Source organism: Camelus ferus, chromosome 6 (genome assembly GCF_009834535.1).
Source record: "Camelus ferus isolate YT-003-E chromosome 6, BCGSAC_Cfer_1.0, whole genome shotgun sequence".
In the NCBI taxonomy this organism is placed as follows: Eukaryota; Metazoa; Chordata; class Mammalia; order Artiodactyla; family Camelidae; genus Camelus; species Camelus ferus.
In genome coordinates this window covers 23,532,871-23,559,874 of record NC_045701.1, presented here as the reverse complement: position 1 = coordinate 23,559,874, position 27,004 = coordinate 23,532,871, and the positions used below count along the sequence as shown (strand labels likewise).

The 27,004-nt window shown below is 37.6% G+C and overlaps 1 protein-coding gene across 7 annotated transcripts in view; it reads right to left on the bottom strand.

The window, feature by feature from the left end:
- FSIP1 (fibrous sheath interacting protein 1) overlaps positions 1-27,004 on the bottom strand; it is a 173,710-nt gene that overhangs the window by 109,243 nt on the left and 37,463 nt on the right. For 6 of the 7 annotated variants that reach the window (XM_032481522.1, XM_032481520.1, XM_006176601.3 and 3 more), the window contains 4 exons: positions 26,399-26,523; positions 24,827-24,937; positions 18,031-18,189; positions 6,799-6,939 (listed from right to left, as the gene is read on the bottom strand). In XM_032481522.1, the coding sequence (XP_032337413.1) occupies positions 6,799-6,939; positions 18,031-18,189; positions 24,827-24,937; positions 26,399-26,523 (536 nt within the window). The remainder of the gene's footprint in view (positions 1-6,798; positions 6,940-18,030; positions 18,190-24,826; positions 24,938-26,398; positions 26,524-27,004) is intronic. The other variant, XM_032481523.1, reaches the window with a different exon arrangement.

The window sequence follows — 27,004 nt, the reverse complement described above, 5'->3', positions numbered from 1 at the left end:
TCTTATCCACAACGCTCAGCAACAAGGCTTAGAGTGCTAAACATTTTGATGCAATAATGACAATGCAGTTCACCAAACAAGGCCATGCTCAGTGGTTTCCAGGAAACCAAAAAAGAAAGAATGTAGAAAGAAATAGTAGAGACTTCAAATGATGAAAAAAATGAACAAAGTTCAAACTGAGAATCAAAAAGAGATACAATAAAGACCTAAAAAGTATGTCCAAGGCATTTAGAATGACTGGAACCATGGAAAGCTTTTCCTAACAATACTAACAAAACATTTTTATGACTATTTTCTCATTAAAAGAGTCAATCAGATGAGATAATACTGGCGATCCTTTCTTGGAAAATGCAAAAACTAAAATTGAATTATTTTGATTTGTGAAAGCTAGAATTATTATGCAACTCTATTAAAGGCATTTTTACCTAATCCTAGAAGTTAAAGATGTTCCTTATTTTAAAAAAAATCCTTAGTTTTATTATCAGAATGGAACACTCAATATTTCAAAAAAATTAGACCAAACATGAATTATTGTTATTATTTAATTACTTAAAGAGTCCATCATTACATAAAAGGATTTAAATGTCCTTTAACAAATAAAACAATGGAATAACACAACTGCCTCAATTATGACTCCCCTTTGTTTTGGAATAAAGAAATTTTTAATAGAAGATGGAAAAAATAAAGCTAAGTGATTAATACATATTCTATTTCCCTTAAGATTGTTGTCATATGTATACATATATACATTACATAATTATAGTTGGTACTTAGAATCTATCTAGAATTTTTATTTTTATATTTTGTATCACTCATTTCCAATTAAAAGCCCTTTACTGACAAAATTCATATATTTATAAATTTTGTTACCCTGCCATAGTATTAAATGGGTTAAGAGTGTATAAATTGCTTTGGCATTCTAATTGAGAGTATTTAAAGTTGTTTTTTGTTTGGTTTGGTTTGGTTTTCCTTGGGTGTTATTTCTTTGGAAATATTCCTAAAATAGTCTTCGGAATTACATAGGTCTAAAATATAAATAATGTTATAGCTATTACTATAACAATTGACCAATTGTTATCCAGAGGGAAAAACAACCAATTTAAAAAGCTACAAATAATGTTCAAATACTGCTGTCCCCACTCCCCACATCTCCTACTAACATATAGTTATATCACATTTATCATTATTTTTACTGGTCTGATAAGTATATACAATGCCTAAAGGTTGATTGAATATGAATTTTAATCACTGTAAGACGGAACATTATTCCTTGTGATGATCCACACTATTTTTCTAAATAAATAAAAACCACTTATTGAGAGACAATAAGTAGTGATCTTTTGTATGCATCAATGCTTTCCATATTTTTAAACATTTAAACATGCATATTGTGGAAAGTTGTAATATAAAGGAAAATACGAGAAACAATATAAAAATCACCTATAATCCCAGTACACTTTCCCTTTAAATAGTGTAATAAAAAGTGAATTTCCTTTTTCACCTCCCCATCCATTCCATCCTCTCTAAAAGTAATCACTGTTAAGCATTTGGTACCTATTGTTTCAAGATTTTTCCATGACTTTTTCTGTTTTTGAAGCGGAATAATATCGATCATTGTCTTATGCAACAGGCTATTTTCCTTCATACAATATCGTAGACATCATTCCAAGATACATAGATCTCCCTCATTCTTTTGATGACAATATGATATTCTATAGCAGGTATATAAGTGATAAAACCAGGCTGAAGAAGGGGAAAGGGGTCCCAGTTGATATATGAAGTGTACATATTATATTTGTTTTTGTTTTTTTTTTTAATTTTAGTTAAGGTCTCATAGGCACCACCAATTCCCTTACCTTCTTGATCTTACACTGCAATCACCCAGCCTCTCCTCACCCCGGCCTCAACTCACAACCCATTTTCTCCATTTTTGGTGGACTACTGAGGGCCATCAGAGAAGACTCCAAACCTTACTGTCTGGCCCCATTTCACAGCTAGGGTTTCCAGCCTCAGCTGGGCAGTCTTCTTTGTTCACCATTGCTTCTTCCTCAACATCAGAAAGGTCTATTCCAGTCCTTTCCTACCCTGCTTCAAGGCCCCATCCCCACTGTGCCTCTCATTCTGACCATACGGCTTAATCTCTAATTTACCAAGTAAACAGAGAACATTTGGCATTACTTCTCTCATCTCCTCTTCATCTATGAACTTGCCCTTCTAGGCCACCCTTCCCTTCTTTCATCCTGAGTCAGGAAAAGGGCATCTTGATTCTACTCCAAGGCTTATCCCTGTCTTCAATTTCATCCTCTAGCCTGTCTCCTCCCCTTCCTTATCATAGAAACAAGCTTATGTAAATGTCATATTAAAATGTTAATAAAATGTAAAATGTTTACACAGCACTTAAAATATGTTAGACCCTGTTGGAAGGAAGTACTTTACATATGTTAACTAATTTAATCTTCATAACAGCCCATAAGCTAGGTATGAATTACAACTATCCCCATTCTACAGATCTAGGAACTGAAGCACAGGGAGGTCAGCAGATCTGCCCAAGGTCACACAGACAGTAAGTACAGAGCTGAGATTAAAACCCAAGCAGTCTGACTCATAACCACAAAGTCCCATGTATAGAAGCTCCCATAACAGGGCTGGAACCGAGGGAGGTAATATAAAGCAGAGTGGAGTTAGAAGACTGGGCAGAGAAATCTACAGAGTATCAAAACAATGGAAATGTAACTCTCAGGGCTGGATGGGAAAATCAGGGGTTAGAGGTACCAGAGGGCAAACGATGGAGAGGGTATCCGTGCAGTTTGTCTTGTGTTGCTTACACTACGAATATGGCTATTTCCATTGTCTCTTGATTCTATCATCTCAAATTATCTCCACACAAGTAGTTACCCTGACAGTTCACAGTCAAAGCCAATACTCCTTACCCCATGGGAACCTACTACATGAGATATGAGTGACTCAACACAAATTCCGCCCCCTCAACAATATGTGAGAAAGAGCTCAAAGCACAACACCTTCACATACTCGCCACATACAAGCTGCCTACTTGTGCTGGAGAAACAGACCTACTCCATGAAGCCCCCTTTTTAATATTTAAATTCTCCCTACGGCCACCTAGCAAGTGTCACCCCAGCCTAATTTGAAAACCTTGCCCCAGACAGACCACTCCCCCTGAGACTGTTCTAACTTTCTTCCTTAGTATTTACCAGAAATCTGTTGCTTTATAGCCTCCCAATCACCATGCTTTTTTCCTTACACTATAAAGAACAAAACTAATACTTCAAATGTTAGTCCTTCAGATCTCTTTGGGAAGTTACCAAATGTGTGATTTTTCTATCAAACTATTCCTCCCCACCTTCCCCACAACACACAAACACACACATGCACACGGATGCACACACACACACAGTCTCTTCTTCACCAGGCAAAAAAAATACACTCAGTCTCATCAACAGTCCTTCATATGACCTGGTTTTAACATCATCCTTATCCTTGTCACTGTACTATCCAAGTATGATCAATTTTGCTTACCTCTTCCTCAACATGTAGCACGGCAGCAGCAAGACACTGCTGACTCATACCAAGCAAATCCTAAAGATTAGTTTCATGTGTGCTGCTTCTAGCATCTGGGCTCATTCTTTCTCTACTTACACAGCTGGTGTCCAGGCCCCTGCATGCTTACTGATGTTCACATTACATTGGTGAACCTCACACTTTTTCATTGTGCTACTTCCCCTAGCTCCTAAGAGCTAGATCCACTGATACCAATACCATCACCCCCCGGTTAAATCAAACCCCACTTTTCACAGCCAATCTTGACCAAGGCAAGTGCATCCGCAGCCTCAGGCTACCATCGGGAACATAGAACTAAGTCATTTCTCCAGTCCTTACTGACAAATCAATGCTGGGAGCCATGTCACTCCAGGAGTGCCCCATAGGGCTCCTACATGGCCCCTGAGCTTACTCCTTCCCTCTTCTATCCCTAAGAGTGGTTACAGATTTGATCCTTTAATTGCCAATTCAATGGCCACAGATTACTTGCTTCACCCAAATCACTGATCTGGAAACAATGATCCACTGCAATAGGGAGAATAAAACAAACAACAAAATTAGCCATTTCTAGAAGCCATTATTCAGAAAACAGATTCTCTGGTCTGTAGGTAGCAGGCTAGCTTATAAAGGTATACACACACACACACACACACATACATACACATATTCTCCTAAAAAGTGTTACACTAAATTTCAAATGTAACTCTCAATAGAAGGCTTCAACCAATGAATACTCAGGAAGCACACAAACTAAGCTTTAGAAACTAGAAGTAACACCATCTCTCACCAAAAACACATATGCCAAGAATCACAGGCAAAAGGACAGAGGTCATCTACCCCCACTCCCTTGATTCCTAAAGTGATAAAACTAAGTGTCTAAGAGATGAAGTGATTTATTCATGGTAACAGAGCAGGCTCCTAACAACACTGAAACAAAGCCTCCAGTCTCCAGATTCCCAGTCCACAAAGTACCTGGAAGTTTATGAGAGACAACAGGCTTTACAGAATTTGAAACAGACACAGGCTCTTCCCTCAGAAGTATGCACACAGTACCCAATATATTCCATAGCACCTTAGGAAACAGTAGGCAATTAAAACAAAAAGACAATTACAGATCAACACTCATGTGCCTTTATCTACCATATACAAGTTTCTGCAAGTGTTGACTATAAAACACAAAACTGTGAAATTATCATTTATATAAGGGATTCCAAACATTCTGCCCATGAATATTACTGGTTATAACAAATTTATCACAATTTAATTAACCAAAAATAATAGTAATCAGAAAAGCAAAGCAAGTAAGTACCAGAAAGGCGGTATAGCATAGTTGCCAGAGGCTAACCATTTGAATCCAATTCCTCACACTCACTAGCTGTGTAACCCTGAGGAAGGTGCTCAACCTCTCCAGGCCTCCATCTCCACATCTATGAAATGAGGATAGTAGTGTTTACCTCAGAGTGGTTGTGAAGATTAGCTATGTTAATAAATTGTAGAGTATCTGGAACAGTGCCTGTCACATAGTAGGTACACAATAATTGTTCTCCTCTGTTTACTTTTTTTGGCTCTTCTCTACTTACATGTTATTCTTTTCTACTTAGATAACCAACTTTTGATATTTATCATCTCTTTAAGCCTAGCCAACCATCATATGGCACTGGAATAAAATGTAAGCTTTCCTAAGGACCCAGGTTTTGAGTCAAAATTTTAAAATGATAGAGACATGGTGGAAAAGAATGGATACATGTCCAAGGCACATGATAAATGGTCAAAAATTAGGAGAACTGAATTACGGAGAATGACAGATTTGCCTGCCTTGGATTGGGGGTGAGAAATGCAACAGTTTTCAAAACCAGTCAAATCACAAACATTTTATTTATCACATTTACCAATCTGGCAATGCCCGTCATCACCACCACAACTACTAGCCAAGAGCCCCTTTATGCTTCCTAACATTCCTACTTCTGCTTCTTCTCCATATCAGCAGACTCCAGGAGAAAACAATCCCTCAGAAAATGAGGACACAGGTCTCCGTGAAATATAATCCCATTAAGTTCCATGAAAAGTAAACAAAAATGAATGATAAAGAGAAGCACGATGCATTTCTTCCCTTTAGATTTGCTGCCTGACTCCCTCTAGGTTGACCAGGACACTCTCTAGGTCCAAGTCAGTGCTGCTGTCCATGCTGGCAAATGATAAGAGCAGTTCAGCTGGACATGACCGTAAGGGTAAAGAATCTTGGTTGGGATTGGTGGACACTCTTGGAGAGCTCTGAAGAGATCAGATTTAATCAGTCACTTACCTGATGCTTACTCTCGTGGGGCAGCATATAAACAGGAATAATGAGAGAAGAGACTGACCAGATTATAAGTAGCTAGAGAGGAGATAACAATGTTCAGAGAAGGGTGATACAAGTAGGGACAAAAAAGAAAAGACCTTCAAAGAGTCATAAGGAACAGTGGTAAGATATGGCAACAAATTAGAAGCACTTGTTAAAATTTAATGAGGCTTGAAGATCTTCAAGGTAACAGGATTTAGTATGAGACAGAAAGTAGGTACTGCTGGCAATTATAAGACCAGCCCTGGGAGAAAGGATGCAGGTGGAATCACAAGTTCAGCCTTGTCATGTTAAATTTTAGGCAAAAGCCAAGAATCCAGTAAGAAATAGCTCATGGGTAGCTGGAAAATTATAATATTTAGAGCATTTCTAATAGGTTCAGAATATCAACTAGCTCACAGTTCAGTTGATTTAAGAGTTTTCTCTCATCAGCAATAATATATCTTTAAGTGGCAAGCAATTAAAACATGAAATAGGTTCAAGATGGATTTAAAATGTATTAATATTAATGAGTAATAATATATTATTAATTATGAACAAAAAGTGGGAGTATTTAAGCTTTAAGTTCAATATATAAAGATGATTTTGTGGAGAATACTAAATTTTTCTGCACACAAAAAGAACATTTATGTCACTGTCAGACACAGAATACTAGGCATATGGGTCATTATTTTGACTTAAGATAGTATTTCACAGGTTTATTATGTCATATAAATTAATCATAATACTACTTTAAGTTCTATGAATTATATTTTTAGCTTTTATTCAAATCCTTACTGACAAACACCCATGTTAGTTTTCCTGACTGATGTAACATATAAAAACAGTCATAAAACAGTCAAAGGAAATTAGAACATTTTTAATACAATCATTGGCTACTTTAAATGAAAAAAAAGACTTACCACATTTTCCTTCATCTTTTTTAGCTCTTCATCTATCTCTTTCAACCGATTCTGCTGATCCCGTTGCTCTTTGGTGTTCTGAAGTACCTTTTCTCCTGGAGTTATTTCCATATTTTTATCATCACCAGTAAGGTCAGGCTCCTAATTTAAAAAAAAAAAATTCAGGTACAGGCTGGAAGTGCACCCTCACACATCATGCCAAAGCAACTGAGCCTTGAAGGTTGGCTTTGCTTCTCAAAAAATATTTCGTCCCTTCAAAATGATATTTATAACTCTAAAGTCTTCTTATCTGAGGGATGAAAGGTCCAGCTGTACATAAAACAAGTAGGCAAATAAACTCAATCATCTGGAAAGCAGGAAGTTAGAGTGAAAAGAGCAATGGGCAGGGAGCAGGGACCTGGGCTCTGGTCACTGGTCTGTACTTATAAGCTTAGAATCTTGGGCAAATCAGTTTTTCGGGTCTTCAAGTTCATCATGTAAATAATAAGAAAAAAAAACCCTTGCCCATCCATGTTACAAGGGGCAGCTATGTAAGAGTAAAAAGAGAACTAGATTTGGCCAAGTCCGGAGTTTTGCACCCTGACTCTACCTGGTTCCTGACTGAGATGGCCTCAGGGAAATCAATTAACCTCTCTGAGTTTCAGTTCATCATCTGCAAAATTATAATAATAATAAGATCTAGCCTAAAAGTCATTATAGTGCAACACAGGCATGCAACAAATCTTAGTACCTACCAAATATGAGCTGAATATGTCCTTTGAAAAGAATAAGCATTACAAAATGAAAGTATTTTATTATTATCAGCAATATTTGAAGTGACAGAACCAAATTCTCCCAAAGTTAATATTTCTAGATGATTCAAATGAGTATTTCTTCACAGTAAGCTGGCCCTATACCTATAACTAAACTTCCTGCATTTTCTCCACGGATCTCCTACTCCGTGTTGCCATGCAGGTGACTGGCATAAGTGACATTCTGAAGTTGCTTAAGCCAGAATCCTCCCACATTCTCATTTCTTACATAGAGTTGGTCACCAAGAATCATCACCAATTTACTTTTAATACCTTTTTAATCAAGGCCCTTCTCTCTTTCTCACTGTCTCCTCATCATTCACTTGAACCAGTAGTCTTCAAACTCCAGTGTGCTTCAGACTCACCTACAGAGCCTGTGAAAATATTCAAAGGCCCAGCCTCCACCCCAGAGATTCTGATTCAATAGGCAAGAATTGGAGACATACCACCTGAAGCACAACTGCTGGAAAATTTGACAACTATTGACTTGAAGTGCAAGTCCTCACCCACTCCTTCATGGCCTGAGCCCTGACTATTTCTTTATCATCTCCAATCATGTGATCTCAGACCCAAAGCCACAGCAACATTCACTGCTAGTTCACCACTCCATGCCTCTTCCTTCCAACTCCTTATGCAGACTCCTATTCTTTTTAAGCCCAGCACAAACATATTGTCACTACAAAATATTCCATGACATACCCAGGAAGGGCAGTTATTCTCCCAGACATGTCACAGGTTCCCTCACTGCACTTTCCACAGTGCTACTGCCCAGACAGGGATGGTGACTAATCCCTGTCCACATCCCAGTACAAACCATAATCCTGAAGCTGTAGAAGCACTGGCCAACAGACTGTAATTGTGGTTCTCAGAACTCCGATCACACTAATGTTTCAATGACATTCATACTGTATAAAATTCTAATGAGGCAACATTAAAAGTGTACATCTATTTCAAGAAGTGATTCCTTTTCCCCCAAAGGGGACTCATTTCTGGTAGCTCTTGATCACTAGAAGCATCTAGACAGCAAATTATTATCAGAACTGTCTTTAAAAAGGAAACCTAAAGTTAGGAATTCAGAATAGATGGTATCAATATCTCTTTGCAGCTCTAGACATCTGGCATTTTACGACCCACTATGAAGTAGGATACATACCGTCTTAGTCTGTTTAAGCTGCTATTACAGAACACCACAGACTGGGTGTCTTATAAACCACAGAAATGTACTTCTGTCACTTCTGGAGGCTTGTAAGTCCAAGATCAAGGCACTGGCAGATTTTGTGTCTGGTGAAGCCTGCTTCCTGGTTCCTAAAAGGCCATCTTTTTGCTGTGTCCTCACATGGCAAAAGGGACAAGGAAGCTCTTTGGGTCTCTTTCATAAGGACACTTATTCCATTCATGAGGGCTCCACCCCCTTGATGAAATCACACCTAAACACCATCATATTGAGGCTTAGATTTCAACATAAGAATTTGGTGGAGTCACAAACATTTAGTCTATAGAACACAGTGATCTGAAAAACATCCAAACTGGATTTCATTTTTAAATAGAAATCATTTTTTTAAAAGAAAGAATATCATTTTAAATAATCCACAACTAGGATTTTTAAAAAATCTTTGGGTAGGCAAAAACAGAAAGAAAGGTCTGTAAACCATTCTTTATCAATATTTTAAAATTTTACTTATCCAAAGTCACCAGTAAGAAAACAGAAAAGCCACAGATTGAGAGAAAAATATAATACACAAATCCAACAAAGGACTTGTATCCAGTGTATCACATAGAAGGAACTAACAGAATTTAATAATAAAGCAAACAAAAACAAATAATTTTTAAAAATCCAGTTCTAAAACGACTTGAACAGATACTTTGTAAAAGAAGATATGTAAATAACAAACAAGCATATGAAAAGTCCTCAACATAATTAAGTCATCAGGGAAATGCAAATTAAAATCACAATGAGGTATCACCCTATAGCCACCAGAATGGTCCAGATGAACATTTGTTACCACTAAACGTTGGAGAGGTGTGGAACAAGCGGAACTCTTGCATATTGTTGGTGTAACTATATAATGGCATAGCCACTGTGGAAAACTGGCAGTTTCTTAGAAAGTTAACCATTTATCTGTCCTATGACTCAGCAATTCCACTCCTGTGAATCTATCCAAGAGAAATGAAAATGTATGACTCAAACCTGGTACATGAATGTTCAGGGCAGCTTTATGGACATGGCAGCTTTATCCACCAACACGAGATGATCAACTGTGGTGAGCATCTGATGCAAGCTGGGATGATCACTCTTCCTCCTTGACCTCTGTCTTGGGTTAGGTTTAGTCAGTGTCGGGGGAGGAGTGTTAGAGGAGACTGGAGGGTAGGAGGAAAAAGAGCTCGAGGTATTTTCCCCTTCCCCTCCCTGCTTTGGCATTATGATATTGACAGCAATGGATCCCCAAGGTGCTCATTAAGGGGATTTTCTTAGATTCAACTGAATATTCATGCTCAAAGACAAACAGAGGCCACACCTGGACCAGGCTACTCAGAAGGATACAGGACAGAAAACACAGCAGGGTAGTGTCAGGTATCCCTCTTCAATGGGAGTTTTTGCTACAGTCCACGTCATAACAGTATAGGTACAAGGGGCACAGAAGCTACCCTGGCTTAACAGCTTCATGCCCCATAGAAGCATCTTCTCTTGAAATGACCCCATAGGCACACTGTCCAGGGTCTCAGCAAGGGACATTCCCCACCACAAGAATCACCGATCTAGGAAAGCTCAAAGGATGGCTTCCCCATCAGGTCTCTAATTTCTCCCAATCCAGAGGTTACTTTTAGCATAAGCAAAATTGCCTCCTATCATTGTTGACAATCCAACTTCCATCAGATTGCCAGAGAAACAGTTAGGGAAATTAACTATAGCTCAGATTGTCACAATGAAGAGGGAGGAGTTGGTTACTCCTTTGCTCATGCCCGATATGATTACAATTTTGGATGGCAGATTCTTCCACCACAGCTCTAGCTCTCCCTAAGCTCCAATACACTTTCTCTTTCCCCTACCCACTGTAACTAATCCCTAGGTGGCCCAACATCCCTTATTGGCTCCTTTAAATCTATAAATAGTCACTTCATTTAATTATCTTCAAAATCCAAGCTGGGTGTTTTCTCTGTTCCTTACCCAGAACTCTTACTGGTATACTGTGTATGTATGTGTATATGTGGATACATCTGTAGAGAAACAGACTGGAAGAAAAATCTAACTTGATGGTAAAAATCTTGATAATTTTATCTTACATTTTGTAGATGTTTTCTTATTTTCTGAATTTTCTACAATAAACATGTACTGATTTCATAAGCATAAAGTCATTTTTTTATTTTTAAGAAAACAAAAATATTATTATACCAAGGCTGTTTCCATTCTGCTTTGACAATGTGGCTCTCTGTATCCAAAAGATACGGGCCTGAAGGTTAAATTTTAGCCCCAGTTCTGTTGGTACAAGCAGCTGTGTACTTTTGAGCAAGTTGCTGTTTCTTTCTGGGTCTCAGTTTCTTCTGAGAAAGTTTATTCTGAGAAAGTTTCTTTCGAGAAAGTTTCTCTCAACTCTAAAAGCTTATGAGTTTGCAATTCTCCACAGTTAAATCCAAGGATATATAATATCTTTCCTCAGTCATAGTCTCTGATAGCATAACCATACAGTACAAATATTTGAGGGAGAGCAGGTGATGAAAGCAGAAGCCAAGAGGGCACAAGAAAAGGTAAGTAATAATTGGTTCTGGCAAAGATCACTCATTGGTACCTTCAAGAAGCTCTGTGGTGTCAGGAGAGGTTCTACTGTCATATCAAAGTGCCAATAAGCACCGTCTGTTTTCCTGATCATCAGAAAAATCTTAACTTCCTCTGGGAGAAAGTTTGGAGCGGATTCTCAGATCCATATAGTTTCCATGTTTCTGAGTCATGCAGGAATGCTTTTATTCAGTTAAAGTAAAACTCAGTTCAGTAAAAGCTCTTCGTGATATGCACAGAATATCTAAGAAGCCACAGGAAGATAACTGGCCCTGAGGTCAATAGGTATTTGTTGTTTTAACTAATTGATCGCCAAGGGATTCTAAGTTCATCCTCAGAAAACTAGCTGTGGTGCTGAGTCAACGGGGTTTTTAAAGCTAAGTAAACTTGTTTCTAACAGCCAAATACAGAGAAAATTAGTCACACCTTTATAAGTTACCTGATATGAAAATAAGGCATGAGTTAAGGGTCAGAAAAATACAAGCCTGCCTAAATAAAGCCAGCTTGCCTGATGTTTTCAAGCTAATGGTATATTTTCCCACAGGCTACTGCTATTTCCTGTCATTAGGTGGATCATTTGCCTGGCAGTACTAAAAATAAAGAAAAAATCTTTCAGCCAGATTGTTTCTGTCATTTTGAAATAGTTCCATGAAATGAAAGAAACCTTGATGACATAGGAGGCTTAACATAGAAAACCCAGAAATATAAACTTCAAAGTCATCTGTAAATCATAGGTGGCAAGAATTCCCCAGATTTAACTGGGAATGTTTGCCAGGTTAGCATCAGAGGCAAGGACCTCTGAAGTAACTTCTTGTTTATTCCTCAACCCAGAAATCCAGGCTCTTGTGGCATACTTCTGTAGGTGTTTGAAATGAGCAGATGGTCAATAAGGTATCTGTGCTTGTGACTAGCATACATTAAAAATTCCTCAGTTCCTGCCCTCAACCAGCATATTAAGTAATTTGAGGTCAAGTGGACAGTATGGCCATTATCGGAACTCTGTAAATCCCTGGAGTCAACAATAAAACATCTTTCAGGGATTACATGTCAAATCATGTTTAACAGTTCCTCAGTTTCAGCTAATGTGGAAACAGGAAGAGACTGAAAAACAGTTCATTGTTGGTCAGTATTCCCTTGGCAAAGAAAGAAATGATACAACTACAATTTTCCTCAATCAAATGTTATTTTTTTGTTGGTCTTCCCAAATTGTATACAACTGAATCAATATTTTAAGAACAAGAAAATAAATCAAATTAAAGAGGATCTTTATAGTCAATTAAACTAGTTGATTTAAGAACAAAGAAACGTCTTTGTCGATGAGAGTAATTTCTGAAGACTCTTTCCCAACCAGGAAAAAAAAAATCTAACCATGAACTGGAATTCTAGATTTAGTAAGACTGATTGCATGAGAGATGAATAAATTACACTTCTTCACAAGAGCCAAACTGAATAGAATTTATTATTGAATCCAGTTGCTAAGGATTTAAGAAATTGAACGCTTACATACTCCTGTATCTTAGATATTTCTAGAGAAAGCTGGGATCTAGCACAGCTACAAATAAGAAATACAGTAACTAAATTATAGAAACATCATTCAATTTTATGGTGGGATTTACAATATGTGGAAAGAACTGACTGATTTGTTGGAGGGTTAGGGGAAGGATACAGAAAGGTATGCAGAGTTAAACCACAGATCTTAAGAAAAAAAATTGCTCCAATTAGTTCTCTTTTGATGAAATGAAAATAAAAAGCAGATATAAAACGGCAATCACATGATATTACTCACGTTACAGCAATAGCAGGAATATGCCATTCTTTCTTCTGAGTGTGACCACATGCTTTGTTTTAAACTAAGGAAATTAGATATGCAAAAGCCAAATGCTGTTTTTAAAACACTGCCATCAAGTTAAGAGCAAGGGCACCTACATGAGAACACTGTAATCAGCAAGCTCATAAGAAGAAGATTTCTCACCTGCTCCTTTCACAACAACCAGCCCTTCCTTAATCCCTGAGTCACATTTCTGGAGTCCTTCAAATTATCCTGACTCAGGCACATTTATCATCCCAGGCTTATGTGCCTACCAGCTTAGTACCTTAGAGTTGCCATAATCAGGTAAGTCAGAAAGCCTGCATGTTTCAACTTGTTTGGGAAACTACTTTCTTGACCAAAATTTTTAAATCTCCAAAGGAATTTTTTAAATATCATTCCTTCATCAAATAATCTTCCCTTTCTCTGTGCTTCCCCAGCATGTATTTTCAATACTTCTCCTAAGATCAGTTTCCATATTGTGGTACTTCTCATTTCATTGTCTGGTCAGTCATGCACAACTTATTCTGTGTTTACTCCCTCTTCTCCAGTATCCTGCAAGCTGCTTTAAGGTCAGAGATGAAGCCACATACTAATCTGGATACTCAACATCAACTACCACATTATCTCTTGTGAAATAAGCAGGCATTCAAAGATGGTTTGATGGTCTGTGCAGGGGCTGGGCAAGTTACATAAATGCATGAAGTAGGCCCAGGGCCTGCAGTACAGTATGGCCTGATGGATACTGCTGCAAACTGGAGAATCTGTGCACCATAGGGAGCAGCAGTTGCCACTCAGCCCTATCCTGTAGTTCGTCAAGCAAGGCTGCAAGCCTAATGTTGCCAATTTTCTAATTTTTCAAAAGAAACTAGAAATTTGGATTTTTATGAGTTCACCAACTTTTCAAGTGTTTGCTAAAAAAAAAACCTGTGAACTCTGTGTGGGCTAAAGAACCCCATCTGTGAGCCAAATTTGCCCTGAAGGCCATCAGTTTTCAACTTCACACTGTGTGATGGCAGCCTTCTCCTGGGCCTCTGATACCTTCTGCCTCATTCACTAGTTTCTCTTCCTCCTCCTGTCCCTCACTTGTGGAAATGAACTTTCTTGATATTCCTTCTGGATGTGCTTTCTCTCTCTCTCCTCTGAACCAGCATAGCACTTTGCTTACAGCCTTCTATTGTTCTTACCTATGTTGTCTTGTACCACAGTTATCTATGTATATTCTATGCCTCCCAAAAGAAAGTAAGTTCCCTAAGTCACTTATTATAACAATAACATTATTGCTTTAGTTTTGTTCATACATTGTGCTAAGTACTTTTCATATATTAACTCATTTATACTTTACAAGAACCCTAAGGAATAATATTATCATTACTATTTTATAGATGAGGAAACTGGGGGTTAGAGTGCTTCTAATTAATGCCCAAGTCCTCAGAACTAGTAAGTGGAAGAGCCAGAACTTGAAGCGAGGCTCTCTGACTCCATGGTCCTATACATGCCTGGTTCATTTTCAGTGTCCTGAAATTCCTTGCACACAGTGAGCACATGATTAATATTTACTGAATTGATTGCTGAAAACGGAAATTTATATTCTACTTAAAAGACATTCTTTCTTTAAGGAGTATGGAGAAAAATTACTTGTGAGTTAATGGTTTGCAGACAGGTTAAAAATAAAAATAACATGACTCTGCATTATAAATATTTGTGGTTCAGCAATAGATTGGAGGCCATTTGTCAACTGAACAGACATGTGGGGTTTATCCGAGATACTTTTCAGTGTATTATTTAAAAAGAATTTCAATCCAAAAATAATATCCATAAAATAATTTGCTACGTTAACATTTCTGGCTTGAAAAGTCAATGTGCAATGCTGGTTTTAGTTAGAAAAGAGGAAATGCCAACAGGAAATTGAACAAAAGCTCAAAAGATATTCTTTTTTGCATGCAAGAAGCATTAATTATTTCTTTTCAGCAACTATGATGTTACATTTCTGTTTCTGCACCCAATGGGAGTCCCAAAACGCAGTGCTCTCTTTTCTCTCTGAATATACGTTGTTTCACGTAAAAATATATAATATCAGTATGTAACAACTAAGTAATGTGCTGGTTTTCTCTTTATGATTTTTTGAATATTTTACCTGAAATGTAAATGTGAACTCTGAAAATGTGATTTAGACTACAGTGAGAGAATCTGTCGTGCTTTATTTGAAGTCCTAATGGCTAAACAAATCTCTAAATTCTCAGTCTCTCTTTCAAGAATAACATTTGACAGTCACAAAAAAGGACACTTTCTATCTTTAGAACCATTATTCAGCTTTAAGATCTCAGCTACACTTGAAACCTAACAACAATAACAACAACAAAAATTAGCGGTAACATAAAAAGAACGAAGAATGTCCCTGAACAATTTTATTCCCCCATCCTGACTTCCTCCTTTTGGGAAATGGCACCCAGTAACATAAATAAACTAACAACATAACTAGTGTCAAAGTCCTGGGATATATTTGGGTGGGGACAGAGATTCCAATTCTCTGTTTTCCATTAACTCTGATCCCAATCCAGAAAACAGTGGTTTCCACTACCACCATATTGCTGTGTAAAGGGCTAAGAGGCAGCAGTGCCTGGCCCTAAGGAACACAATCTAAGGAAACTGAGATGGCCCCGTAAAGGTTGTGTCACGATCAGACTTTCTTTGGAACACCTCGACACTGCTCCTTCCCCTGAGGTAGTTTCACCTGGCCCAAAGCCAGATTCCTAATCTTCAACTGACAGTTTGGAGAAAAGACTCACTATAGGGCAGAATTATCACCTATAGACTACTGATATTTAAATCTTTTTAAAAGATCAGAAAAATCACATGCATCTAAAATATTAAAGAAAATGAATCTGACATAAATCATAGCAATATATTTTCTTAGATCAGTCTCCCTAGGCAAATAATACTAATAATAAAAGCAAAAATAAACAAATTCGACCTAATCAAACTTACAAGCTTTTGCAGAGCAAAGGAAATCATGAATAAAACAAAAAGACAACCTGTAGAATGGAAAAAAATATATGGAAATGATGAGACTGACAGGGATTAATTTCCAAAATATACAAACAGCTCATACAACTCAATATCAAAAAGACAAACAATCCAATAAAAAAAATGGGCAGAAGACCTAAATAGAAATTTATCCAAATAAGACTTACAGATGGCCAACAGGCACATGAAAAGATGCTCAACATCCCTAATTATTAGAGACATGCAAATCAAAACCACCTCATACCAGTATCACCACGAGGTATCACCTCATATCAGTCAGAATGGCTATCATCAAAAAGTCTGCAAATAATAAATGCTGGAGACAGTGTGGAGAAAAGGGAACTCTCCAACCCTGCTGGTGGGAATGTAAATTGGTGCAGCCACTATAGAGAACAGTATAGAGGTTTCATAAAAAACTAAAAATAGAGCTGCCATATGATCCAGCGATCCTACTCTTAGGCATATATCCAGAAAAGATGGAAACTCTTATTTCAAAAAGATACATGCACCCCAATGTTCACAGTAGCACTATATACAATAGCCAAGACATGGAAACAACACAAATGCCCATCACAAACATTTAAGAAGACGGGGGTGTGTGTATGTGTGTATATATATATAACCACTCAGCCACAAAAAAAATGAAATATTGCCATCTGCAGGAACATGGCTGGATCTAGAGAGTATCATACTAAGTGAAGTGGGTCAGACAGACAAAGACATATATAATCTGATCTCACTTATATTTAGAATCTAAAAAATAATACAAATGAATCTATATACAAAACAGAAACAGACAGACATAGAAAATAAACTTACGGTTACCAAAGGAGAAAGGTGGGGGGAAGGGATAAATTAGGAGTAGGTATTAACAGATACAAACTACTATACATAAAATAGATAAGCAACAAGGATTTACTGGGTAACACAGGGTACTATATTCAACTTCTTGTAATAAATTATAATGGAAAATAATCTGAAAAAATATATATATATATATATAACTGAATCACTCTGCTATACACCCGAAACTAACATAGTATTATAAATCAACTATACTTCAATTTAAAATACCAAAAAATAAAATAAATACAATTGTACAGAAAATGATTTGGTGATATGTTTACAAAACTGGTAGAGGGTTAGTAGAATAACAAAAGACCAGCCATTTTCTCTTCAGACAAAAAGTACCACCCAATCCCAAACTAAATCCCGTGAAGTACTGCAGTATAAGGGAGGGAAAATCATTTTACTTTTCCAAAGCTGCTATTACTTTTCAGTTTTTCTTTACCTTCTACTAGCCTTGTAAAAGAATATTTGAGAGAACTTTTAAGAGAAGAAACATTCCTTTCAAAACCCTAACAGGGAAGAAGTCATCAACAGAGGGAGCCTCACTGCCTGTTGTTAAATTAAAGGAGCCAGAAGAATGTGGCAGAGACAAGTGGACAAGTGGCTGCCATTGCTCATACTTAGAACCAGAGAAATAAAGAGAAATAAAGCTCTCAAACGACTAAGCGGTGTGGTATCTATAGCTCTTCCCTTGCCCCTCTCCTGATCATGACAAGAATTAGCTTAGATCACAAAGATATAATGATATTAAAATAAATATTTCCTCAGTGACTCCATCCCAGCAAATCACCAACTGAAAGAAAAATGAATAGCAGTGGAAGTCACTCAAGGACAATACACATTTAGGAAATCACTATCACTGCGGTTGTACTCATGGGAAAAGCAATTGGGAAGAAACCTTTTTAGTTAACAGATTGTCAAATTATGTGAACTGGCTTTAGCACACATAAACCAGAATCATGTATGGATTCTTGAGTTAAATATACCTCATCATTCTGATGTTCAAGTCTTGAAGAAGAGCTGGAAATTGCGGGGGAGGCTGCAGAGAGTTCTTTGAGTTTCATATCAATTTCAGCAAGCTGCTGATGCTGGGTGACTGCAAGTGTGTATCCTTCTCCTGGGACCAGCCAGCCAGACTGATCTCCCTAAGGGGAAGCAAGGGTCACCAGGTCATTCCCATGCTACAGTTTTTCCAAAATATACCTTTCAGATTACTACATCAATGCTCATCACAAAAACAAATAAAACTAAAACAAAAACCAGAATTAATTTGGGATAGTAAAAGAAAACAAATAAAATAGTTCATGGTTTCGTTATCTGCCAACTCTGTGTAAAGTATTTTCTTATATTTTGTGGGGGTTTTCCCCTGTGGAATAAATCTCTTAGTCTTACAGTCTGGGTCTCATAACATTCTCATCTGTCCACTCTGCAAAGTGGTTTGTGATATGTTGAATAGGAAGAAATCATGTTTACCCTATAACGGACGTTATTTTCAAAATCTGTTACTGAAAACTAACATAGGGTCTATAAACTCAGTTGTTTGGGTTTCATGAGCGTAACTGGTCATCTAACAGTTTATTCAACTAACGTTTCACAATGGGTCAAAACCCATTCATAACTTCATTCAAAAATCTCATTCTGAGTGCTTAGAGTTTGGAGGCATTGATTCACTTAACACTGGTGATTCAATATCAATCTCATGAATTTCTGCCCTCAGGAGTCCTTGGTCTCTTGACAGCAAAGATTTTAACAAGGTGTGAAAAGTGCTGGTAACCCCAGGGCTCCACGGCGACCAGGGAGGATAACCCAACCTCTGTGAACAAGGAGGGACAAGGAGAAGGCTTCCTAGAAGAAATAATCTGAATAACATCTTAAAGAAATAACATGATTGGATATGCACTTTAAAACTGGATCTGGTGAGGACAAGACTGGAGGTAGAAAACCCAGTTAAGAAGCAAAAGTCATAATCAAAAAGAAAAATGATAAGCGCCTGAACTTGGAATGTTTCCTGGGAATGCAGAACACAGGACAGATTCCAGAGATAACTTAGGAAGTAGAATTTACAGAATCTGGGGACAATTTGATGGAAGAGCAGAGGGAGGAGTAAGGACCAAGGATAAAAACCAAATTCCTGACCTTATCAACTAGGGGGATGGTGGTCACATTGACCAAACTAGGGAATACCAGAGACGTGGCAGGTCTGAGGAGAAAAATGAGGATGAATTCTGTCTGGGGCCTTTTGATATTCACAGATGTCCCTAGGATAGCCACAGATATTTAGGTAATTAAATGTGTTTGTCTAAAGTTCAAGATAGAGACCTGGATTGGCAATGAGTATTTTGGACTCAACCATATATCTATAGTGGTTCAAATCCTTAGATCGTGATAATGGGTGAGGTCACAAAGGGAAGCATGGAGTACAAGGACAGAAGCATCATGAATAACACTAAGAATAAAGGGCCAGCTGGAGGGCAAGGAAGCCCAAGAATTTCATACACTTGGGTTTCATTGCTCTACTACCAGGGATCAATCCCTAGGTGGTCACCAGAAGTACATGCAAAAACTTATGCAGAAAGATTATATTTGTCTCTCCCTGGCCCCAGCATCCAATCTCTCTTCCTGCTTCAGTGAAACCAAATAATGCACAAGTCTCTGTAGGGACAAGTCCCCACCAGACACTCCTTCTCCCTACCTACTGGCATCAAGAAGACAAGCAAATGACCTAGATTCAGCCAATCAGAAGTGAACACCCTAGTCTTTGACCCTTGAGGGAGAGAGAGAGACGCAAAGATGCAGAGAAAGTAGGGAAGTGATTGATAGTGACAGCAGTAGCACTCAGATCCAGTGTTGGTAGCAGTGAAGGTGGCAGCAGTGGTCATTTAGTGGGGATGTCTGGTGACTGTGGTGCAGCCCTTAACCAGCCTGTTTCTGTTTCTATGGTCATGTTTCTGGCTACCTGATATCTGCCTGGTTTACAAACCTAGTGGTCCAAACTTCCCATGGGGTCTGTGAGAGACCCAAGACTCCCAAAGAATTCATTTTCTGTTTTTCTAACTAAAGTCTGACTCTGTCTCTTGCAATCCAGAACAATGATAAGTTTTTGCCATGTTATTTATAATAAAGCCTAATCACAAAAAGCCCAAATGCCTGAAAATAGGGAGAAAGTGACTAGATTATATATAAGAATATGATACAGTAATAAACATTTTAAATATACTTAAGTTGGTATATGAAAGTTATACGTAAATATAAAAAATTACCTAACTACTCACAAATAAAAAACTCTGATTAATTTTTCTTAAATAAAAGTGATAAATACTGTATGACCTAAATGAGAAATAAAGAATCAGACAAAAAAATTAAACTATGGAATTGATGACTAAATATTGATTAATAAATTTTAAATTCTTGTCTGAATAGAATTCTTTGTTAATGACACTGGAGGTAAAAGAACATGTCAGATTAAATGCAATAGAAATTTAAAAGTTTAGTGCTTTATGCAGTTACAGCAAGAAGTTATATGCAACACATAGTGGATGATAAGTATTTTTCTGTCTGTCTAGCACCTTCTAGACTTTCAATGTGTGGGGAATTTCTAGCTTTTAGGAGTTGTGCCTCCCTAAGACAGAACCCAGAAAATGCTCTTCACCACCCTGCTTTACAGCTAGGGTCAGGCTGGTAATAAGAGTCCATGATCAGACTCATCCATCCAATACCAGTTTAGATGTGAGTAATTTGAGATCTGACGCAAAACCCATTTGGCTAGGGAGGGTGGCAGTAGAGGCACCTGGCTTTAGGAAGTGTCATTAGTTGCAAGAGTGAGTTCCCAACATGGGGGAAATCTCTAAAAAATCCTAAGTATCCCAGAAAAATTCAAGAGAAAATTACACCCACATAATCAAACTCACCACTATAAAGGACAACCAGAGGGCATGAGTTCCGGGGAGTTCAAACATAATTATCACTTTAGTCATCCTCTTTACATTTAGATTGGTCAGAGATGAAGTTGTGGAGCACTCCATAAAGAAATAGGCACACAAAAATCTGAAGGAGTACAGCAAATTTGAAGCATGGCAACAAGTTTGGTACAGTTTGAGAACGCAAGAGACAGACCCCTTCCTCAAATCATTCCTAAATTCTTCCTGCCACATCCATATCTCCCTCCTCTGAATCTCTATTCCAACATGCACCACCATCTCTCTGGCTTCATAGATTCTCCATTAAATGTGTATCTCCCACGTCAGATATTAAGAAAGGACACTCTTGCCCCTCAGAGGACCTGCAAAAAGAACTCTCAGCAAATATTATTTTAACAAACAATAAGTTAAAATAACAGCAAATATCTCAAAAGAGGGCTGCACAGCTAAACAGCAGAATATAGATGTTTGAAACTCAACTTGGAAAATCATAAAATGAGCTCATGTAAGCAAAACAACAAAAAAGATAAAGATTATAAGAAAAATATTTTAAAACCTGGAAGAGAGAGCCAGAAGATTCTGTACCCATCTGTGGGCTGGTACACTGACTGACCTGGTCCCCTTTTCCAATCTCCTTCCTCTGCTATAAAAACGAGAAGGTGAAACACCTGGATCCACAGTCTTGCTGGTAGGGATGTACAAACCAAATGAGCATGTGATACAATTTGGCCAATAAGATGCAGGTGGAAGTCGTGGAGACAACTACCTTCCCAAGCGAAAAGGCAAAGCTTCAGAGGAGTCTCTTTCCGCCTTCCCTTTCCCCTTTTCTTTCCGCCTAGAAAATGAACATATTACCTACAGATATAGCAGCAATCCTGCACACCTAAACCCAAAACCACACTGAGAATGTGGGTCCAGAAGATAAAAAGACACTAGCCTCTTACAACTGGATTTCTTGTTACTGAAAAAAATTAATTTCTTACTTGTTTAAGTCACTTTTTATAAAGTTTCCTGTTACTTGCAGTCAATCACATTCCCAACTGATATCCCACTTTATAAGAAGCCCAAAAGGGGAGAAAAAGACATGACAAAAGGGAAAAAATAATAGAAGATAATTTTCTGAATAGGAGAAAGACTTGGATCTTCAGATAAAAAGGGCCTACCTACAAGGTAGCATGCAGGAACAAAAATGTTTTTAAAGACATAAATAAACAGGTTCCAATAAAACTTAACTCCAAAATAAAGATAAAATTCTACACACTTCTAGAAAGAAAGGATTTTGCATCTAGAACTTAGTTACCATCATCTGAAGCTACCATTTGAATCTATCACTCAAATGAGGGAAAAACAAATTTTTGAATATGCAAACACTCAAAATTATCTATACACCATCAATTCTTAGCAGAAAATTTTTTTTAATTCCAGAAGAATAACTCAGGAAAAATGATTTGTACAAATAGACAATTAGTTGAGCCTAAATACACAGTTAATGATGCAGTTAAAAGTTGGCCACTACTATTGAGAAAGATTCCTAAAATATAAGAAGCATATTGTTTCCAAAATGAAAAACATGTAATACTCTGGATCCAAAATTCCAGGTGATTTCAATTCTCGAGGAGAGGAAATGGGAGAAGAGAGAAAAAAAGCATACCAAAGATTCTGTCTTATTAAAATAGAAGATTTTAGAGACTAACTATTGAGGTTGAAAAGATAATACACAGTTAAAGTATTTTAAGAACTCGAGGGTTAACAGCAGTAGATCAAAAATAGGATATTGAATTTTCAAACCATAAGAGGAAAACGTTTGGTGAAGTTAAGAAAACAAAACAAATATAATAAATAAAATATAAAATAGGATGTCAGGAAAAGGTCCAAAAATGATCAGTGGTCATAATAAATAGGAATAAATTAAATATCCTCATTAAAAGACAAATAATAAGGAAATAACAAAAGACAAAGAAACAATTAAAGATAAAAACACAACAGCAGTAACAAAAGCCAGCTATATGGTATTTGTAACAAAAAATCTACCTAAAACTAAATGATGGAGAAGAATTTAAAATAAAGAGAGGGCCAAGGTATAAATAATAACAAAAATAATACATAAAGGCAATATTAACAACAAAAATTCATTGTTAAAGCATCCTGAGAATATATACAGAAGACCTATCACAACATGGTTTGGTACCCAGAGAATCAGTGGGCAGCAGCTTGTCCAACTTCATAATTAAGAACAAAACCAGGAACAAGACTAAGGTCCCCTAATTCTTACTGTTATCTTAGCTTTGGTTAATAAAATAAACAAGTTACCATGAATCCTAAAGCTAAAATATCTCAGAATTATGTGGGTGTTTAGCAGTCTGCCTTACTCACTCTCTGCTCCCTCTTCACAAAACACAACAGATGCTAAGAGGCCTGTCCTCTGCATTGGCAGGGAACCTCCCTGGCCAATCTTACCAGCCCAGACAGCAACACTTTTGTTCATTCCTAGATACAGGCCCTACTGGGTCACCACCAGCTCAGAAAAGATTATTTGGTAATTGTAGTCTGTGATGTTCTGTAGATTTATTTTGGGTTTGGGGTGAGGGAGGAGGGTAGAGATTTTGTTTGCCCACATCTTTTAATGAATGAGCTATCAACATTTAAAAAGAGGAATGTTTCACCCAATACCGTGGACATTCCAGATGACTTTCATCCCCACTTTCCATGTTATTGCACATCTCCAGCACTGGCAGAGTATTTCCAGAGGTGGAACAGCCTTCCCCTGGTTACTGGCCCTCTTTAAATATTCGAAACCAGTGTCACGCCCATTACAGAGTACTGCCTGATGAGCATGTTCAGCCCTTGGGAAGGTTAGTTACCCCCGTTGTCTTAGCGCCCTGTGTATATTTTCAATAAAGCCCTTACACAGTCCAATAAATAATAAATAAATAAATTGATTAATTAAAATAAAATAGGAATGTTTCTTATTTTAAAAATCTGAATTTCAAGCTTCTCTTAACAATTTTGAGGATCCAGGCAGCCCTGGGCTGGGGTTTCCAAGCAGAAGCAGCAGCCATGGACTGGCACGCTCTCCTCGACTGGCCACAGGTATTGCTGCATGTGCACTGCTTCTGTTCCCAGAGCAAAAACTACCCTCTGAACCTACATGTCCTAGGCTGGGTTCCCTAGATCCGGGACCTGGGACAGAGATACTTGTTTAGGTGACTTAATAGGGGAGTCCTTTCAGGGTTAGAGGGTGAGGGAAGCAGGCCAGGACAAGGGAACAAAGCCAGGCGAGGATGTGGTCTCAGTGGAAGATCTGCTGACCCCTGGGGAAGCTCTGGAGGACAAACTGCACCACACAGCTAATCCCATCTTGAGGTCAGGGAGCAGGGGTGGGGAGGGGCTGCTGTCCTGGGCTGGTCAGCTCCCATTCAGCCCAGGGCAATTCTCCAGGGAAGGAGGAGCTGTGTACCCTTGGCATAGGGCATGGGGGTGGATGCACAGACAAGCCAAGTAAAAGGGATCTGGGCAGGGGGCCGACTGCATTCTCTACACCATTTCTATTAAACTTAGGAGAATGAAAACTAGATGACAGGGCTAAGGGCTTCAAAGAACATAATAGGAGAATGCATTCCTTTGTGGAAAGACTCTTCAGGAAACTGGATGCTCAAGGTTATCTGGGCAGGAGCAGGATGGTGTTCTTCAGGATTACTGAAGACTACACTGAAATTTCGTGGAGCCAGTTTAGGGATAATAAGAAATGTTCAAAATAAAAGGATACAGAGAAACACATTTATATGTCATCAATAACTGAGCCCATCACAACACAGGCAGAAGTTATTGTTGAGAAGTGTAGCACTCACTATCAGAGTCTACTTACCTCAGAACTGGACAGCCCCGAATCTCTATCATCCAAATCCTTCAAAAGTTCAACCAGTCTTTTCTTCTCTCTGTCAATCATAACCACTGGTTTTCCTGAATTCTTGGCCAACTATAGAATGTATTAATGGAAAATATTAAATACTCAAAGCACTTCATAGTTCAGGAAAATAAAAATGGAACCTGAGGCTTCTACAGTTCAGATACACCAAGGTAAAATTTGTGAGATTAGGCATTTTCACTTGCTAAGTAATTCTACTTCATGCCTAATTTTTGGTTGAGATCCATTCTTCAAGCATAGATATCCAATTATATCAACAAACATTTTATTTAGAAATAAAATAAAACAATAAAACATGGGCAGTTTGCAAACCTCTCTTTAAATAATATATATCAATGCAAAAACATGTTTGTTAAAACATTTGGAAGGAATCTTACCACGTTCTATGTAGCCTATATCTACTAAATGATACTGTTTTTAAATTTCAAGAATATCTCGTCAAGAGTTTAAATAAAGATTCAGTTACTACTGTTAAAGGGAAAAGGGAATTCTATGAGGGAGCTGCTGTCTGTGTCAGCAAAAACTTAGATACGAGAAAGCACAACTGTTCTTAGAAAATTAAATCCTGAATCAACATCCAATGAGCCAGTGCAAACAGACAGATCAAGTTGGAGAAGCTTTCCTTCAGATCATACAAACATGGAGTACAGAAAAAATCAAGTGTCCCAGAGGCCAGTCCCAGCAGCAGCAGGTGGACCCATGAATCCAGTTTGCCTGGAAATGACGTGCTAATTGTGGAAAAAGCATCAGGCTTGAACTATGAAGAATTACTTAACTCTCTCCCCTTGCTAACACTTGACACTCACCAACACAGTTTTCTAGTGACAATTGCTGGAGCAATTTTTCATGAGCCCTCAGTCCACAACCCTTACATTTCTTGCTATAAATTAATTAATTTGCATTCTGATCTAATACAGGATCTCCTTGTGCCTTGTGCCTAGTTTGAGCCTGCCTTAAGGACAAACTAAATCAGGCTGCAGGACCAAGATGGAGCCCCTAAACCAGGGAGCTAATCAAAGGAAGAGACAAGTGACAGCCTGCCAGGAAGCTCAGCTGGAGTAGGGGCCCCGGGGAGCAGGCAGACAACCAGTTGGCCTCTTCATTTTCCACTCAAATTTCTAAATGCACCAGCTATAAAATCAGTCTCATTACTTTAAAAAGCCAATTTTACTAATATGCAATTTAAAATCTGGGAAACATTGTCCAAAACTATTATCTAAATAAATGTTTTTCAAACTGCAGAAACTAGATTCATTTCTGGGTAATGAAATAAACATATTAAGTTGCAGCTAGATTTTTTAAAGGGGTGGGATGAGACAGAATAACATAGGATGGAATAGAAAATAGTGAAGTTAAGTACTGGTTTATGAAATTTTTATTTCAGTTAAATACACTGTTTCAACTTACACGTGTCATGGTCAAAAAAATACTTAAAGACAATGAACACAACTATTTCCATTTTTGCAACTCATTTAGTCCCACATTCTGGCGTCTAAATTTCTAAGTACATACCTCAATGTTTCGCTTAATAAAATCCTGGCTGTGTTTACCCCTGAGCTCAGTCTTTTCTGTGTTTGAGACAGGTTTCTTTTCTGCTTTGATCAATGACTCATTTCTTTCCACATCATAGGTAAAATCTAATGTTAAAAAAGGTCAAAATTTTTCATAATTATACTTGCCGCTTAAGCTAAAAATTTACCTTAAGCATATATTAAAATATATAAGAAATACAATATGGCATAGAAAAACTTCTAAATCCCAGATTCAGAAACTTAATACAAAGATTTATTCCCCAAAAAATAAATGTGTATCATAATTTGCAATGAAGTCCTCATAAAACTCCTTTTCTTATTCACACTCACGTATCATACTTCTTCCTATTGATTCCTTTGGAATCATGGGAAACATGAAAAGAACTTCAAGTGATACAAGTGAAGGAGAAATCTCTGATATTATGAGAATTTTAAAGTATATTTTATTTTAGTCATCATATGAAATAAAACTTTCCCTAAGGACTAGAGTCATTTCCTGCTATTCTATTAATTTGCTATCACCTTCTTGGAACAATAAATTTTTTGTTCAAACCTGTCTTTTAAGCAAGGTCTGGGCATAAGTGTC